Genomic DNA, 18,935 nt, shown 5'->3' on the forward strand with positions numbered 1-18,935 from the left:
AAATCATACCGTATTAGGCCTTACTTTGCAGTGCTTGTCCATTCTATTCATGGCAGCAATATGACACGCACATGACTGGAAGCTACAAAAATATTACAAGAATAAATATCAGTGTTTGGAAAGCCTAAAGGCGGTAATATTATTGGACATTCATTCGCTGAATTATGTTTTAACATTCGTTACTTACACGTGCAGGGTTCTAACTACTGGCACAATGGACGAAGAGCTGTACAGAGACTTCGAGGGATTGCGAATTTTAGACCTGTACCATGACGAATCCCTCCGCTCCGCAATGAGGTATAAACCTCTGGACGGAGACGTCATCCTCGTGACGTACCCAAAGAGCGGCTCCAACTGGACGCAGTTCATCATTTGGAACATACTGACGCGGGGTAAGCAACCTGAAGACGTCGGTGAATTCGGTCTGCTGTCTCCGTTCATTGAAGTCACTGGAGCTGGAGTTGCCGAACACCCGGCGAAGATTGGCCCCATAGCCACTCACCTTCCTTATAGCGTCCTGAAGCCGGCGAACCACGCAAAGTATGTCTACGTCGCTCGGAATCCTTACGACTGCGCCGTCTCTTTGTACCACTTCGTCAAGGGACTCACACCGGCCACATACACGGACGTTTCCTTCGGAAAGTTCCTTTCATTGTTCCTCACAGGAAAGGTAACCCATTGCTTCGGGTGCATTTTATTCTTGATACAGCAAAATGTTATTTCGCAGTGGACATGATCGGTATTCTTCTGTCCAAGTTATTTCACTTTACGCCTTAAATGCCCATCTACTTATAATGATTATTCTAGAGGTACCAGTTGGGAACTACAAGTATTAAACTTTTCAGGAAGAAGCGTTTAACAGCTATGTCCTTTCTATCCACTTTTGGCTATTGTTGTCTTCTAAACTTAACTTTGATAGTATATTCTGCGTTTACCGACCAATTGTATTTCGCCCCATTTTCTGTCGGGGAAAAATACTGCTGTTGCGAGTAGCTGTGCGTAGCCGGTGTAGTAAGTGACTGCAGAGGTGTGCAAGTTGGGCTCACTGTGGGGAAATAAAACCTTGTGCAAGTTACGAAAACGACTTGTGCACAGGTTGAAACACTAACGGTAATAGTTAAAAGAACTGATTTCAGTATCATCCTCCCGTGTCATATGAGCAGACAGGTCCGTTTCGCTAATAAATTGCCGACCGAGTTCATGAAGCTTGAAATATAGCTATCGCGTGCTGTGTTGTTAAGAGCAACATTGCTCAACAATATTATTCCGTGATAGTGATCACTTCGTTAAACATGCTCGCCTATTTTAAACAGCTGCGTTTATTACTTAATGTTAGCAGTTGGGAATTAATTTTCGAAGGCTGTACGTTTTTCGCGTTTTGGTTTTGGTTCATAGTTCGTGCGATGTTTCTTTCTTTGTCAGCTTAAATTCGTGAAGAAGCATTGCCGGGCATAATTCTCAATTTCGCGACAATAGCAGGGCAGATTGGCATGGGATAGCATGTTGGCAAATAAACTTGCCAGAGAAATTATCAATGAACAAGTTCTTATTCATAATCAGAATGTGAATGGATTATTAAAATTTTCACTATAGGCCCACGCACGCGGTATACAGAGAGAAGTTGCATTTTCATCAAATGTATGAGGACCACCTGAAGAAAACAGAAAACAAAACGATGTCTTGGGATTATACGAACTTCTTGTCACTTTTTAACGAGAGTTTTCATTTTGGCTGCCACGCGCTGCGATCCCCTTTAAATGTTTGTTTTGCAACACTGTAATTTGCACTGATGACCCTTGAATTCTACATCATCACATTTACTAATTTAAGGTAAAACAGTATGTGTAGAATGCTGGTGCGAAACTTGCCACTTTGCGCAAGAACCAGAGAAATCAATATGCCATGAAGAAGGAAGTTTTACTTTCGAGACTGTTGGCGAATCAAACTATAGAATTCTTCGATGATGCTTTATATGCGACTCTTATAAGCCGGAGAAGTCTAACATTAGTGAATCTGCGAATGGAAAGAATAATAATGATCGGGTAGTGGCATTCTGAGAACCGCTTCTCTGGATACTGATATAAGGCTTGCACTAAGTTTCAACTACAAGTTTACCGATTGAATCCCTGCCGTGCCGCAAAGCGACAATATATATATATATATATATGTGTGTCGTCACAAGTCCAAGAAACAACGATACCAAGCGTAACATTGGGGAAATTACTTGTACTCACTAAATGAATAAAGAAATGATAAATTGATGGAAATGAAAGTGGATGAAACAACAACTTGCTGCAGGTGGGGAACGATCCCACGTCGTTGCATTGCGCCTGCGATGCGAAGTCGTTTGCATGTGTTTGCATATATGGCATCTGCCTTTCCTGCATGGACGACATCCGATTCGAGGCGTTCTTTGTGTGTTTGAGTGAATGATGTAGTCTCTAATGCTTTCTTGGCGCCTATACACCACGCGCCGATAATCGCTCGCTTGGTTCGATTATGTTAAAATTTATTTAATATTTCGTTGACGTTATAGAAGGAGGGTAGTGCTGATCAAGAAATACGCATGCGCCTACACTTTTCGCAGAAGACGTTCGTGCTGGAGGACAAGGTTCTGAATCTCTGTGCTTGCAAAAAGAAGATGCAGGGTGTTTCAGCGAACGCTTTCAAAAAGTTGCCTGTGGTAGATATCACAATTCTAGTTGATGAGCTGGTCTACTCGAAGCGATTGACAATACGTACACAAGAAATTGAGGTCCAAAATCGACAAATTAATAAAAACTCAGTAATTAAGTCTTAACTAGTTACATTAGGGCCCATATTGCAATTTACAAATTCTATCCGTGGAGTTCGCAAGGCGGATCCACTTGGAACGAATTTCTAAGAAGAGACCAGTTTCGAGATATAAATTTCCGAACTTTGCGGAGACATGCATTTGCGTTCCAGTTAATTCGTTAAGAAAACGTCGGTTCATGCACTCAAGCACACAAGTAAGGAACGCCAATGCATTTCTCCGCAAAGTTCGGGAATTTATATCTCAAAACTGGTGTCGTCCTCAGAATTCGTTCCAATTTAATTTATTAATTTAATATTTGGGGTTTTACGTGCCAAAACCACTTTCTGATTATGAGGCACGCCGTAGTCGAAGACTCCGGAAATTTTGACCACCTGGGGTTCTTTAACGTGCACCTAAATCTAAGCACACGGGTGTTTTCGCATTTCGCCCCCATCGAAATGCGGCCGCCGTGGCCGGGATCGATCCCGCGACCTCGTGCTCAGCAGCCCAACACCATAGCCACTAAGCGACCACGGCGGGTAATTCGTTCCAAGTGGATAGATACCCCTTGCAAAGTCCACAACTAGAATTTGTAAATTGCAATATGGGTCATAAGGTAATTAGCTAAAATTTATTTAGTGGATTCTTGTTAATTAGTCAATTTTGCATAGCAATTCTTTGTGGAAGTAGTCTCCACCACTTAGAGTAGCACGGCTCATAAACTAGAATTTAGCTATCTGCCACCGGCAATCTGCAAAAAAAAAATTGAAACTGATCGCTGAAACACCTTGCATAAAGTCCCGTGCCTTAAGGTGGCCTCGTCGCCTAGACGTTTTTTTGACGGAACTATTTCGGATGCTCGGTTGCGATCGTCAGAAGTTCAAATCCTATTTGTTGTGTTCCAATATAGCTATGTGCAGTAAGTGTTCCATTAGTACCTACGTGGCTGAGGTGGTGATGTGGAGCTGGGGTAAAAAATCTGGCTTCTAATCTGAGGGTCCTACGTTGTCCAGTACACTGCATCTCTTGGCTTGGAGTGGCGCCTGAGAGCGGCAAAAAAATCCCGAGGGCAAGTGGGGCTATAGTAGTCCAAGTGCAACAAAGTTAGGAAGGCCCTCTCAGCTTTAACAAAGACGCACCCTAACTAGAAGGGGAATTGGCCTCCCTGGGGCAGCATTCGGCCACTATATCCCCCATGACTCCTACAAAAAACCCATGGCGCTCAGTCTCCAGCAGCTGCGCAGCACCTGACGAGTGCGGCGGTCAGACATGCGACGCGGCAGAGGGTGCTGAGAATCGCGGAACCCAGGAAGGCCGCCCCTGCAAACTGATCCCGGCAACGTTCGACACGCGATCTCTTTCGGGTGAAGCTAGCTTAGCAGGACTCTCAGGAATTTTATCAGGCGTGGGATATTACTAGCCTTAGTGAGGTCTGATTCTTTGTTACAGGAGACTTGTAGATAAGCGACAATACGGGGTAGGTTTCGCAATCCATAGAAGCATTGGGAGAAACATTGAAGAATACTAAAGCACTGATGAGAGGGTAGCAATAGCGATCAAGCTGAATAGGAGGGATATAATCAATGTAGCACAAGCCTGCGCTCCAACCTCCTATCACAACGATGAAGGAATGGAACAGTTTTATGAAGGTGCTGAATTAGAAAGTAGAAAACTGCAGTCTAAGTGTACTGTAGTCATGGGCGACTTCAATGCAAACGTTGGGAAAATGCAAGCAGGTCAACAAACTGTTGGCAAATATGGTATTGATTCTAGGAACACTAGAGGAGAGGTTTTGGTAGAATGTGCGGAAAATAGATTCCCAATAATGAAAACCTTCTTCACGAAGCGTAGCAACAAGAAGTGGACCTGGAAAAGGCCTAATTGAGAAACAAGAAATGAAATGCATTTCATACTCTCTGCCTATCCCAGCATGGCGCAGGATCTCGAAGTGTTTGGTAGGGTACAGTGCAGTGACAGTGTGCAGTCTAGGATTTTCCTCAGTATGAAGAAATAAAATGTTAAGTTAGTCAGAAAGCAACAGGCCAACATTGACGCAGTAAGGGTAAAAGCAGACCAATTCAGACTGGTGTGGTATGGTATGGTATGGTAAAACTTTATTGAAGTCCTGCAGATCGTGAGTCTTCACGAAGCGGGCCGCGCCCACCTGGGAACCGGAAGGCCGAGCCTCTCGGCCGCAGCGTGGGCCTGCTGGACAGCCCAGAGTTGCTCAGCCAGACAAGGGCTGCGGAGAATCGCCTCCCATCTGGCCGAGCTGTTAACGATGATAGAGCGTGACCGGACACACCAGAGCATGTGGTCTAACGTGGCTATTTCTCCACAATCGTGGCAGGTAGCAGTGGTGTAAGTATCGGAATAGATTTTATGTAAGAGTGACGGATTGGGATAGGTATTCGTTTATAGTAGACGGAGCGTTAATGCTTGAGCTCTATTGAGGAGCGAATGAGGAACAAAGTAGGTTCTACGCCTGAGATAGTAGTGTTTAGTAACCTCGTTGTAGGTGGAGGGCGTGTCCCTGTTCTTTGAGGAGTCGACTTCCGATTCATCGAGGGTAGCGCGGTGGGCAAGTTCAAGCGCAGCCCCGTGAGTCGAGTCGTTGAGGTTGGGAGGAGCGCCCTTTATCTGATACTGATGTGCGGGAAACCAATAAATGAAGTGGTGCGTGATTGCCTTGCCCCCAATATGTCTGAGGGCCTGTTTCGATACGGTGCCTTTTTCAAATGCTCTGACTGCAGATCTCGAATCACTATTGATGACATTCCGTTAGCTATCCAGCAAGGCTAGTGTAATAGCCATTTGTTCAGCTATTTCGGAGTCCTTCATTCGAACCGAGGCAGCATTGGTGATTCCTTGCCGACCATCAACAGGGACGATGGTGAACGCCCGACGACCCTTACAAGAGGCGGCATCGACAAAGCTGACCTGTCGCAGATCACTGTGTATTTGCCAAAGGATGTTGGCCGCGCTTGCCCTCCTTCTACCGCGATTATGATCGAGGTGCATGTTCCTAGGTATTGGCATGACCGTAATGTTCTCACAGACTGGTGCTCACAAACAAATATGCACCTTTGGAAGAGAGATCGAGATGACACTGAGGTAATTAATTAAACCGTAACTAGGCTGATTTCAGAAGCAGCAGTTGAAGTAAGACTTCAGGGACTAAGTCAACCAGTCGGCAAGGTCCCAAAACAGCAAAAGACAAAATAAAGAAGCGACAAAGTATGAAAGTGTGAAGTTAAAGAGATCACATAGAATTTGTGAAACTGTGAAAGTTTATCAACAAGGAGAAAGTAAGGGATATACGAAATTATGGAGTATGAAAGACTGAGGAAGGAGCAAGAATGGTCCCATCATAAAAGCTGTCATGTCTGGCATCCAAGAACTGGGCGGCGTAGACGTAGCGTCGAAAGAACGTTTATTCCTGTTACTTGGCAGGCAGCCAACAGGTTACATACTGCGCGCGGTGGGCCCGTGCGAGCGGTCTTTTAAAACCAGCACGGGCTACCCGATAAGAGATAGCCGGGCAGAGAGCATGCGCAGACAGCACGCGATAACACGCGTGCTTGGTTTCGCGCGCACACAACATCTCCTTCCTCCTAATGAGCACAAAGTCCTTTTGCCACATTATACAATGCAACTAATGCTATGGCTGATATCTGTCAGGAGGTCGCCGGTCCCTCTGTGGATAGCGTCGCTCCCCTGGAGGGTCGGTCGTTGCCGCAGGGGCCGCAGCTGGAAATGGCTCGTTGGCGCTCTCAGGATCCCTGAAATCTGGAATAAAATCTTCCGTGATGCTCTGCTTTGAGCTGTCGATGCTGAGCAGTAGCTGGTCTTGATGACGACGCCAAATGAGCACCCCATGATTCGTTCTAACGCGAACCTTGTATGAAACGGGGCCAGACTGCTGAATGATAGTGCCAGGGACCCATTTCTCAGGACCTCTGTAATTCCTCACGAGGACCTCATCATTGATGTTGAAAAGTCGCTCACGTGCCTTGCGTCGCACCATATCGGAGAGCTGTTGCTGAGCCACTCTTCCCCCGACAGAAGGCTTGACTGCGTCGAGTCTCGTGCGCAGTCGTCTACCTATGAAAAGGTTTGCTGGAGTTTCTCTTGTAGTCGCATGCGGCGTGTTGCGGTACGTCACCAGGAACGTCTGTAAGGTTGCCTGCAAGGAGTCTTGGGGTCGTCCTTTCCGCAACGCAGATTTCATTGTCTGTACAAATCTCTCCGCAAGGCCATTCGTGCTTGGATGGTACGCTGCACTCACGATATGACGACCACCGAAGCCTTTGACGAAGCTCTTGAATTCTTCGGAAACGAACTGTGGTCCATTGTCGGTCACGATGGTCTCGGGTACGCCAAAACGCGAGAACAGGTCTTGGAGACACTGAATTGTGTGGTACGCCGTAGTCCTCTGCATGACATAAACTTCCGGCCATTTTGAGTGTGCGTCCACAGCAACAAGGAACATTTTGTCTTTCATGGGTCCAGCAAAATCCAAGTGAACTCTTTGCCACGGCGAAGTCGGCCATGACCATGGATGAAGCGGAGCCGGTGCTGGTTCGTTCCGTTGCTGTTGACACTCTTCACATTTCTTCACGTGTTGCTCTAGGTCCGCGTCGATACCAGGCCACCAGACGTAGCTCCTCGCGAGTTCTTTGCATCTTACGATACCGGGATGACCCTGATGAAGTTCCTCAAGCAAGAAGGCTCGGTGTTTTGAAGGCACAACTACTCTCATGCCGTACATTAAACACCCTTGATGAACTGCGAGCTCCAAACGCTTGTCGAAGAAATGTTTCAACTCCTTCTCAGCGACATGCGACGGCCAGCCAGCACTTGTGAAGTTCAGTACCTTGCTTAGTAATGGATCACGCCTCGTTTCACGAGCGATGTCTTGGCCTGTGACAGGCAGCGTTTCCAAACGAAGCGAATAAAAAATTTCGCTTTCTTCTTCTGATTGCTTTTCGCTGCTGTCGAGCGGCAAGCGCGATAAACAGTCTGCTTCCGCATTATCGGAAGATTTCTTGAATTCAAGAGCATAGTTGTAGGCTGACAGCGTCAGCGCCCAACGCTGCATGCGGGCAGCTGCCATCGCGGGAATGCCTGTTTTCGTGCCGAGAATTGTTTGCAGTGGTTTATGGTCAGTCACAAGCGTGAAGAACCTACCGTAGACGTAGAAGTGAAACTTCTTTACGCCGAATACGAGGGCAAGGGCTTCTTTCTCGATCTGACTGTAGTTCTTTTCGGCACTTGACAAGGTGCGGGATGCGTAGGCAACCGGTCGAACTGATCCATTTATCATTTTCTGCGAAAGAACTGCGCCTATACCGTACTGAGATGCGTCGCAGGCAAGTTGAAGCGGTCGCTTCGGATCATAATGGGCAAGAACTGGAGGGGAAGCCATAGCTGCTTTTATCTCCGTGAAAGCAAGCTGGCATGACGCATCCCACGTCCACTCCGTTGTTTGCTTTAGCAGCCTGTACAACGGCTGTGCCAAAGTCGAGAGACGCTGAACAAACTTGCCGTAATAATTGACCATCCCAAGGAATGACTGCAGTTGCTGCTTGTCTTTTGGAGCAGGCGCATTTAGTAGTGCCAGTACCTTTTCAGGCGATGCGCAAACACCCTCGGCGTTGATGACGTGGCCCAGATAACGGAGCTCTCGTTGAAAGAACGAGCACTTATCGCGCCGGATGCGCACACCGCGTTCCTGCAATCTTGACAAGACGGCTTCCAAGTTACGGAAGTGCTCTCGCTTGGTCTTGCCTGTGACCAGGATGTCGTCAAGGTAGCAACTGACTCCTTCCAACCCTTTCAGCATGTTGTCCATAATTCTTTGAAATATGCTTGGGGCGGACGAAATGCCGAAAGCCAGACGGTTCATAGTATACAAGCCCTTATGCGTGTTTATCGTCAGTAGTTTCCGGGAGCCTTCCGCCATAACTACCTGCTGGTAGGCCCTACTCAGGTCAATCTTCGAAAATTCCTCCCCTCCTGCAAGCGCTGCGAGAAGGTCATCTATCCGAGGTAGCGGGTAGCGGTCTACTTCTAGACAGGGATTGACGGTGGTTTTATAATCGCCACACAGTCGGAGGCTTCCATCCCTCTTCACTACCGGTACCAAGGGCGTTGCGTATTCGCTTGTAGCAACAGGCGTTATGATGCCAAGCTTCTCCATTTTCACAAGTTCCGCTTCTACTGCACGTTGCAGAGCAAAGGGAACGCTTCTTGCCTTTACAAACTTCGGCTGTGACCCTTCGCGAAGGACAAGCTCGGCCTGCTCTTCCGTGATGGTACCTAGCTCATCCTTGAAAAGTTCGGAATGGCTTTCTAGCATGGCTTCCAGCTTTTCTTGCCAGTGCTTTGATATTTCTCGAGAGAGACCAAGGTGATTAAAAAAAACTAGGTTCTTCCAATCCAAACGAATATCTTGCAACCATTCTCTGCCGAGGAGTGCCGGTCCTGTAGAGTCCACGACGTACAGGGGAAGCTCCACGCACTGGTCGTTGTGGCGCACGACGACTTTCGCCAGACCCTTCGGTTTTACTATGGCCCCAGTATACGTGCGCAGCTTTAACGATGCTGGCTGAAGTCGCTTACGTGGAAACAACCTCTGGAATTCGCGCCATGATATGACGGATACGGCTGCGCCGGTGTCAAGCTCCATCGTCAGTAGGACACCGTCAACGTTCACGGGTACAGTAAATGGGTCTGCGTTGAATGATTTAAGTGAGACAGACGACTCGTTTCGGACGGACGTGAGCATCTTCACACGTTTCCGGAGCTTTGCCTCCCTAGCTTTCTTTCCTTTCCTGCAGGCGCGTTGAATATGCCCTTTTCGGTTACAATTGTAACATGTATCGCCGATATGAGGGCATGCTTCGCTAGAGTGATTGGGTGACCCGCAACGGAAGCAGCTTGCCGACATCACAGACTGCTTTTCGCCTCGAACCTTATTCACTTCGTACGCCGGGGATGCGCTGTTATGCGTGAACGCCGCGCTAATCGTTGCAGTTTCCATGGCAAGAGCTCTATCTACGGCCTTTTGGAAGGTTAGCTTTTTGTCTTCCGTGAACAACACACGCTGAATGTCCTCGCGGAGCAGGCCGCAAACGAAACAGTCCCGGAGCGCTTCATCCAAGAAACTTCCAAATTCGCAACTCTGCACCAGCCTTCGAAGTTCCGCGACAAATTCGGTAATGGACTCACCGCTTCGCTGTGACCGCTTGTAAAATTTAGCACGCTCTGCGATGACAGACGACTGCGGTGCCAGGTGATCGCTCAGGAGTTTCAGGAGACTGTCAAACTCTCGTGACGACGGTGCGTCCGGTGCCGTCAGCGACTTGAGCAGCGCGTAGGTCTTCGCGCCGATGAGACTCAGGAACGCAGGAACCTTCTTTGCTACTGGAACATCGTTGACCAAAAGATAGGCTTTCAACCTTTCCTCGTACGAGCGCCAGTCACTCGTGGTCTCGTCGAAAGGTTCAATGTGGCCGATGTGACTCATGACTCACTTGGAAGTTTCGGCTGCCGTGATGCCAGTTTCAGGAATTTCACCGCAGGGAAATCTTCGTGGCGGGAAGCTTTTACACAGAGGCCAGGTTCTTCACACTGCGAATTCCGTACGGCGGTCATCCCATCCTCGTCGCCAATATGTCATGTCTGGCATCCAAGAACTGGGCGGCGTAGACGTAGCGTCGAAAGAACGTTTATTCCTGTTACTTGGCAGGCAGCCAACAGGTTACATACTGCGCGCGGTGGGCCCGTGCGAGCGGTCTTTTAAAACCAGCACGGGCTACCCGATAAGAGATAGCCGGGCAGAGAGCATGCGCAGACAGCACGCGATAACACGCGTGCTTGGTTTCGCGCGCACACAACAAGCAGGGTAAAGAAAACTTGGCATAGGACTAGCCAAGATGTACGCATTGAAATATAAGCAGGACAATATCATCAGCAATTTCCAAAATATAGTAAAATCAGCGGAAGAATTCTATGCTGACCTTTACAGTGCCCACAGCAGCCCCATAACCTCCGTTCGAAATAGTAACAAACAAGATAAAAATGCTCCTGCTTTAACTAACGATGAAATTAGGACGGTCTCGCAAGACATGACCCGGGGGAAAGCGGCAAGAGAAATTGGAACAAAAGTCAATTTAACCAAAGGTGAATAGCTCGCGGCCTTTATACGCAGTGTCTGACGACTTCAAGAATTCGGGAGAACTGGCAGAATGCCAATATTATATTTATCCACAAAAGGGGAGACCTTAAAGAATGGAATAATTATACACCCACTAGTTTTCTATAAGTACTTTTATAATATATTCACCAAGTTAATTTCCAAAAAAACTAAAGGCAATACCATTCAACAAAGAGAACAGGCTGGCTTCAGGAAGGAATACTCTACATTGGATTGCACCCATGTCATCAATCAGATAATTGAGAAATCTCGATTATCCACCACTCTAACCTCTAACCACTGTAATGGCTGTCATAGATTACGAAAAGGCATTTGATTCAGTAGGGATACCAGCAGTCATAGAGGCACTATGCCATGAAGGAGTACAGGAGGCATACGTGAATATCTGGAAATACGAGCATCTACAAAGTTTCACTTTTGTTTAACAAATTACTTTTGTTCTCTCTAAGTAGAAAGATGTTAATAAAGAAAGGGGTCAAGCAAGGAGACAGAATCTCTCCAATGGTATTCAGAGCATGCTTGGAAGAAATATTTAAGCTATTAAACTGGGAAGGCTTAGGAATGAAGATCAACGGCGAATACCTCAGCAACCTTCGGTTTGCACATGAAATTGTCCTGTTCAGCAACACTGGAGACAAGTTACGAGAAATGGTTGAGGACTTTAAGAGAGAAAGAGTCAGCGTTTGGTAGAAGATTAATATGCAGAAGTCAAAGATAATGCTCAATATCTTGGCAATGAAAGAAGTGTTCAAGATCTCCACTGAGCTTCTAGAATCTGTGCGGGAGTATGTTTATCTAGGTCAATTACTCACAAGGGCACCTTTTCAAGAAATGGAATTTACAGAAGTGGGTTGGAGTGGAAACAGCAGGAATTGCCAGATCCTGACTGTGAGCTTACCACTATCACTGAAAAGAAAGGTGTACAATCACTGCTAACCACCGGTGCTAATATATGGGGCGGAAACTTGGAGGTTGGCAATGAAGCTCGAGAACAAGTTCAGGACCTGGTAAAGGTTGATAAAGCAAAAAAGGTAAGGCGTAACGTTAAGAGACAGGAAGAGAGCGGTGTTTATTAGAGAGCAAACGGGGATAGGTGATATACTAATTGAGATTAAGAGAAAAAAATGGTGCTGGGCAGTACATGTAATATGTAGTGCATATAACCAGTGGACCATTACAGTTACAGAATGGTTGCCAAGAGAACGGAAGCGCAGTCGAGGACTGCAGTAAACTAGCTGACGTAATGAAATAAGGAAATTCGCCGGTGCTAGTTTGAATCAGTTGGCGTAGGACAGGGGTAATTGGAGATCAGAGAGAGAAGCCTTCGTCCTGCAGGTGACATAAAAATAGGCTGCTGCTGCTTATGATGATGGTATATTCTTGCTAGGCTGTAATAAAAGTATGTTTTGTCTGCGTTTGACTTTTGTAGGTATTCCATGATATTGTACAGCTTTACGACTCTGTTGTGATCTTATCTTTGATTTGAAGTTTCTGTTTCTTTTTTCTCCGTATTTTATGCACATATATAATTTCTAGATCATGTAAGATGAAAGATTGCTGGTGCCTTGCATTGTGTATTGTCGTATTGTATTGTACTCTTCACCAATCCTCCGTGGGCTGCTGAGTGTAGTGTTTGTCAAGACTACTCAATCTGTCCTACGCAGCTTCGTTTTTTTCCTGGTGATCTGCAGCATCCGCTCTGTTTGTGTTTGCTGCAAATAAGTTGCCACTACAGTTTACCGCAGTACCCCTGTACCCAAGTAGTATTAAACAATGTGTGTCAGAGCCTATTAAGCAATATTGGGCGTGGCTCAAAAGAAGGAGAAAAAAAATGCTGGAAATGGAAAACGGCGAAAGATATGGCTGCTTTACATCAGCTTTTGAGGTAAAGAAAAAAGATGAGCAGGGTTATGAGCTTCTCCTTCGGTTGAATTGTGTAAATGCAATGGTAGGGGCTCCCATCAAAGGACACCGATACGAAGAACTTCCTCTTTGCGATGCATGCACTGTTTCTCGTTAACTGCAGTACAAGCTGTTACGTATTTGAAGTATGTGCACTAATGCCACCGCACATACAGTTTGCTGCGTCCAATACCTTGCACAAGTTAAAGAGCGCGATTGTTGTGCCCTGCACCAGTGTTAACTGCGGCCGCTTCACAAATGCACAATAATGCAACATATCAGTTTGGATCGCGCAGATAGGAAGTTCGCTTGTAGGTGCTTATGAGATCACATTGTTAGAGGTTCGAAGTAATATGTGCCTTAATCAAGTTCAGTATAACGAGCTTCGCCACTTACAAAAATACGACGTCATAGACGAAACACTGCATCATGGTTGAATTTCACCCTTTTATTGAACCTGTGATCCGCGTCTCAGCTCCAATACAAAATTCGAATTCTTTGAATGTCAAGTCATAATAAAGCTACGTATTTCATAAATATAAAAAGAAAACAAACACATTTTTCAATCTAACGAGTGAAAGAACACGATTTGCAAAAGTTATCAAGTGAAGTTAATGGTTTATTAGAGTGCATTCATATTTATTAGGCCAAATTGACACTCCCGTGTTTCATGGCAGCTTCACGGAATCGTCAGCGCAAATATGTCAGTAGTGAAAGGATTTACTTCATAACGGGAGGAATATTTTATGGAAATTTGTTTGCTTTGAGTTTACTTGCTTTCCTTTTCTATTTTCAGGCATATTATGGTGACTACTTCGACCACGTTCTACCGTGGTACGAGAACCGACACAAGTCCAACATCCTATTCATCACCTATGAACAGCTCAAGGCCGACACAAAAGGAATGATTCAAAAGATTGCGGATTTCCTTGGTGACGAACACGGCGCCAGCATGCGTAATGATGACACTCTAGTTCAAAGAATATTGGATAACTGCAGTATAGATAGCATGAGGGCTTTCTTGACGGACGCAGTAGTCAACCGGGTGAAGAAAATAGCCAAAGTAGCGTCGGAGAAGCAATATAAGTCTTTTAAATTATTCGAGAAGCCAGATCAGGCGAATGTACAGATGCATGAGGGTGGTGGCTTTGTTCGCAAAGGAATAGTGGGCGACTGGAAGAACTACTTCACACAGGAACAAGTGGAGCGCACGAAGACTTGGATCACGGCAAAGACTCGAGGAAGTGATGTCATGTCACTTTGGAATGACTTGTGTCTACCATAAAGAGTCGGCTGTCGACAGACTTTCAAAAGTCTTAGAAGGTTGTAGAAAGAGGAACAAATACTGATATGAAGCGATTAGAATTGACTGCTCGATGATCTTCGGTATACCCTAAAGTTATGCGCTGTCAAATGCGATACGATATTGGCATTGCATGCACCTCTTTAAACGTTATATGCACCGAAATAACATTTACAGACAAACAATGCCAGATGCCCCATTGTGCTGGAAGTTCACTGCACGATCGTTCTCTTACAGAAGAAAAGGTTCTGGTGGCCTAGCTTCACAGATGATCAGCGATAAGTTTGAGTGCCGCACTGTAGATACGCTGCACCTTGCATAGTGCGCATCAATGATCTTAACTCGATTGCTATCTCTCCCTTTTAGTGACGTAAATTCCCCTCCCGAATACGTTTGACAGCAAACTGGAAAAAATATACTGAATATCCCGGCATTTCCTTGTTTCCTTCTCTCAAGCACCCTCTTCCTTTTCAAAGTTTATGACTTGAACATTGCTAATAAAGCGTCTCGGATACGCAAAATGTTTCTTTTCATACCCTTGTAAAACGACTCAATGGCCTGAAATTGACACTTCGTAATAAATATAAAATGACATAAGCATTAATCCCAAACTCCATTTGAGCGATTTTGTGCGTGACAACGAGGAGCGAAGGCTTCGAGTGAATGAATGGGCTGTCGTGTGAACGGATCGCTTGTTCTTGTCGCTCGATAGGTTGGTTCGGGAAATCTAGAATTCGTCAGTCATCATCATGACGTGCTATGCTCGACTGTCCAATAGCGTGAAACCAGAACAGCATGCACATCTGCGACATAATACAGGTTATCGCACGGAACGAGCGCGCGACCGAATTTTGATAAGTTACTGCCCTTCCACTATGTGAAGAAGGATAACCAGCGAAGCTGCAGTGAATGAGTATATCGACAACTATAATGATTTATATTGATTGTTAAGGGATTGTTACATTGACTGAATAAAGACACATACACGTAACTTCGTGTATGTATGGTCTTTATTTTGTCTTATTCGTTACCACAGTGACCCTTGCTTTGTGGTCGCTGTGATACACCGCGATCGTTTGTACTGCTATGCTAGACACGTTCTTTCCAAAGGGGTCATTCCACGCCAAATCAACCAGCGTTTTTTCGACCACCACAGATATAGCTGAAAAAATTTCCACATGTTTGTTAGAGTTCAAAACTCATCCTCCATGTATATTTTCCCTTGCAAAAATTTTGTAGAATTTTGAGGACAATTTATTTTTCCGGCCAAGCTGAGCTAGACGGCATCCATCAACATTTTTTCTCAAAGACACAATGTATAATCCACTTCTCCATATTGCGTTTGTGGCAACCCAAAGATGCGATGTGACTGCAAAAATTGCAAACTTTATAAAAATTTGAATATTTCTATTGGTTCTGGCCCTAGCAAAAGCGTGTAAAATTGCCAAGTTTGAGTTTTTTTCTCGGAACGTAGAAAAACCTCGAAGTCACACATAAAATATATACCGGTAGACCCGTTAACATAATACAGCTGAAAAATATTTTAAGTATCGAAGGTTTAGCCGTTCGCACGGAAAAAAAATTTAAAGTTGCATTTTTTTTGCAAGAAGCTCCATATTCAAGGTAAAATAAGGTGCCTTGGTGGTCGGCCTAAAAATATATGCATTACATCATTAGATAGCCCTACGTGTCTACTATGCATGTGGGAAGTTATGAAAAGGTATTATATTTTAAACGCAAGAAACAATTTTTTGAATTTTCGTGTCAGCAACGGCCTTTTTCCGACGCGAGTCAAGATAGGTAGAGTACTGATTCCGGTGCTCCGCGGCCCAGGCTTGCTGGCCTGGGATCCAGACGACAAAGCTAGCATCGTCTGCAACGCAGACGAAAGGCAGACGGTGTGATCATCTGCATTTCATTGCGAAGAGACGCACGCTTCAGTGCAATGCGGCTTGTGCATGGTGTGTGCCAGGTAAAGCATCCTCCAATTGCACATGGAACTTTACGACTGCTTAATTTGCCCAGAGAATCCTGCAAATTGGCAAGGTATGTTTCATGCATTCATAAATTGAGATATTTACAAGTATAAGTATATATTAAACGCAGAAAGAGCACTCGCATCATTCACACAACACATTATAAATAAAATCTAGCCCTCAAATCGGTGAATTTATTTTCTATATTCAGATGAACACCTTTTGCCCTGCTCACTGGGACGCAAAGACTGTCATAAGACGACACAAGTGAAAAATACCTTCCTGATTAGAACTGACAGCCTAGAGGAATGTGAACTTAGTCTTCTGGTATTGCGTGCGAAAAGCGACAAGGACAGTTTAGAAACAGTATGCGCACACCATTATTACGTCTATATTAAGAAGTTCAGGACACTATGTGCATCAAAGATGTGCTCGGACCCTTTCTCCGACCATGGGTCAAACCATCGGGGTACGTGGGTCATATCTCTGGGCCTCGCTACAGCAGTGTCTCTCTTGGGGCTGGTTCCTGGTGAAAGACTCTGTCCACAATGTAAAGTCAGGTGTTTCCAAATGCGGGCGCAGTTGGACGCAGCCAATAAGAGCTTGGCAGATTGCGAAACAATATGCGAGTCTACATTTGAAGGGAACGCATCCACCTCAACAAACTGTGCTGAACCACGAGATGGGACTGGAAGGACCTCGAGCAGAAAACGGAAGCGCCATGAGGAAGAAGCGGCTGTCGCAGGTGGCACCTTGCCCAATGATGATAGTAAGGATGCTCAAGTGCAAAGCGTAGCCTATGAAAGGGCATCAACCACCGCACTTGCGGAAGACTATAAAAAGCTTCTTGAAGACGTGAGAGATCGATTCGTACGAGAAAGAAAACGGTCGAAAAAAATTTCTCTTCGGACATCGGCGCCTCATTCATGGTCCCGAAAAAAAGTTGCTGAGTACTTTGGTGCATCGGAAAGTCAAGTTCGCATTGCTATGAAAATTGGGCAACAGGGAGGAATTTTGGGCTCTCCTACATCAAAGTTAAGTAGACCGCTAGACGACAGAACAATAAGAAGCATAATGAAGTTCTATGAGGCTGAACATACATCCGTCTGTCTTCCAGGCAAGAAAGACGTCGTCCGAGGAAAGCAAAAAAGATTGCTGCTAATGAATCTTAAGGAAGCGCACGAGGAATGGAAGAAAAGTAACACAGAGCTGAAGTGCGGCTTTTCTAAGTTCGCCTACCTGAGGCCACGCCACTGTTTACTTGCCGGTGCCCCGGGAACACACTCCGTTTGTGTTTGCATTTACCACCAAAATGTAAAATTGATGTCAGTCCTTGGGCATTTTACAAACAATCGAATCGCTCCTTCAGATGACTGTGTGTGAGATAACGAATGAATGCTGTATGACCGGTATGTGCAGCAATTGCCCAGGAGATTCATCGCTCAAATCGCTGATATTGAGCTCTCCTGCATTGAACCGGGATTTGGCAGCAAGTATTTCTGTCCGTCAGTGGGCTAGTGGAGTGCGGTGCCGATTGGAAACAATGTTGTTTACCCATAATTACTTCGTAGACCGGCTCCTTGAGATGATAAGCCACTTAAAATAGCATCACTTTGTCAGCAAGCACCAAGCTCGGCACCTACGCAATTTGAAGAACGCTCTCATGCGTGCAGAAGCCATAGTTATAATGGATTTCTCTGAAAACTACAGCGTTCTCCTTCAGAGCGCTCCACAGTCAATATACTGGGACAACTCTCAAGCAACAGTACACCCGATTGTAGTCTACTCCCGCTCGACGAACTTTTCTGATGAACCAGCTGTGCAATCGTACGTAGTGATATCCGGCTGCCTCGACCATACGACTGCCGCTGTTTCGACATTTCAGCAGGTGCTGATGGAACAACTTAAAGTAGACATGCCGCTGGTAGAACATGTGCACTACTTTTCGGATGGGGCTGCTTCCCAGTATAAGAACAGAAAGAATTTCGCAAACCTGGGCTACCACAAGGAAGATTTTAGTTTGGATGCTACATGGCATTTTTTTGCTACATCACACGGAAAAAGTGCCTGTGATGGGGTGGGTGGCACCCTGAAACGGTTGGCAGCCAAGGCAAGCCTGCAAAGGCCTTTCTCAAGGCAGATTTTGACACCGTTTGAGCTGTACAAGTGGGCACGTGAAAGCCTTTTACATATAAAACCAATTTGGGTGCCGGAGAGTGCAATATCTAAGCGGCAGGTCGAACTGTCGTCCAGGTTTGCGAATGCTATGCGCATTAACGGAACCAGGTCTTTACATTATTTTCAGCCGACGTCACTTTCTCAACTAAACGTTGCATCCACGTCTTCGTCTAAGCCAAGAAGTGTTAAAGCTGTTCGACAGCCGGCACCTGCTCGGCTATAAAAGTGATACGGGCTATGTTCAGGCTAATGTATTCAAACGCGGTTGACATAAAATTTTCGTAGCCATGGAAAAAGAAGTCAGGGATACGGCGTTGGAAATCACCTGTCTTGGTTTGCATACAATAAAAAAAACCACAAGCCCCTTCCTGAATAGTTCCTTGGGCTCACTTTGTTGCCAATATGTCTTTGCAAGACGGCTACGCTTCATATATGTACGCTGTTTAGGTGATCCACATACAGATAATTAAAAAAATCGTTTCTTGCGTTTAAAAAATAATACCTTTTTATAACTTCCCACATGCATAGTACACACGTAGGGCTATCTAATGATGTAATGCATATATTTTTAGGCCGACC

General features: G+C 45.5%; 1 protein-coding gene across 1 annotated transcript; it reads left to right on the forward strand.

The window, feature by feature from the left end:
• Positions 1-214: 214 nt before the first annotated feature.
• On the forward strand, positions 215-14,703 carry LOC142587080 (sulfotransferase ssu-1-like). Its single transcript, XM_075697968.1, has 2 exons — positions 215-670; positions 13,696-14,703. Exons 1-2 carry the CDS (start codon positions 215-217, stop codon positions 14,182-14,184), a joined length of 945 nt encoding a protein of 314 aa, XP_075554083.1. The 3' UTR covers positions 14,185-14,703.
• Positions 14,704-18,935: the final 4,232 nt, after the last annotated feature.

This window comes from Dermacentor variabilis, chromosome 7, assembly GCF_050947875.1.
Source record: "Dermacentor variabilis isolate Ectoservices chromosome 7, ASM5094787v1, whole genome shotgun sequence".
In the NCBI taxonomy this organism is placed as follows: Eukaryota; Metazoa; Arthropoda; class Arachnida; order Ixodida; family Ixodidae; genus Dermacentor; species Dermacentor variabilis.

Excerpts from the sequence above, each read along its gene's own strand:
- LOC142587080 (XM_075697968.1), top strand. The coding sequence starts at position 215 with ATGGACGAAGAGCTGTACAGAGACTTCGAGGGATTGCGAATTTTAGAC. Across the intron at positions 671-13,695 it reads CATTGTTCCTCACAGGAAAG|GCATATTATGGTGACTACTT; the intron begins GTAACCCATTGC and ends TTCTATTTTCAG.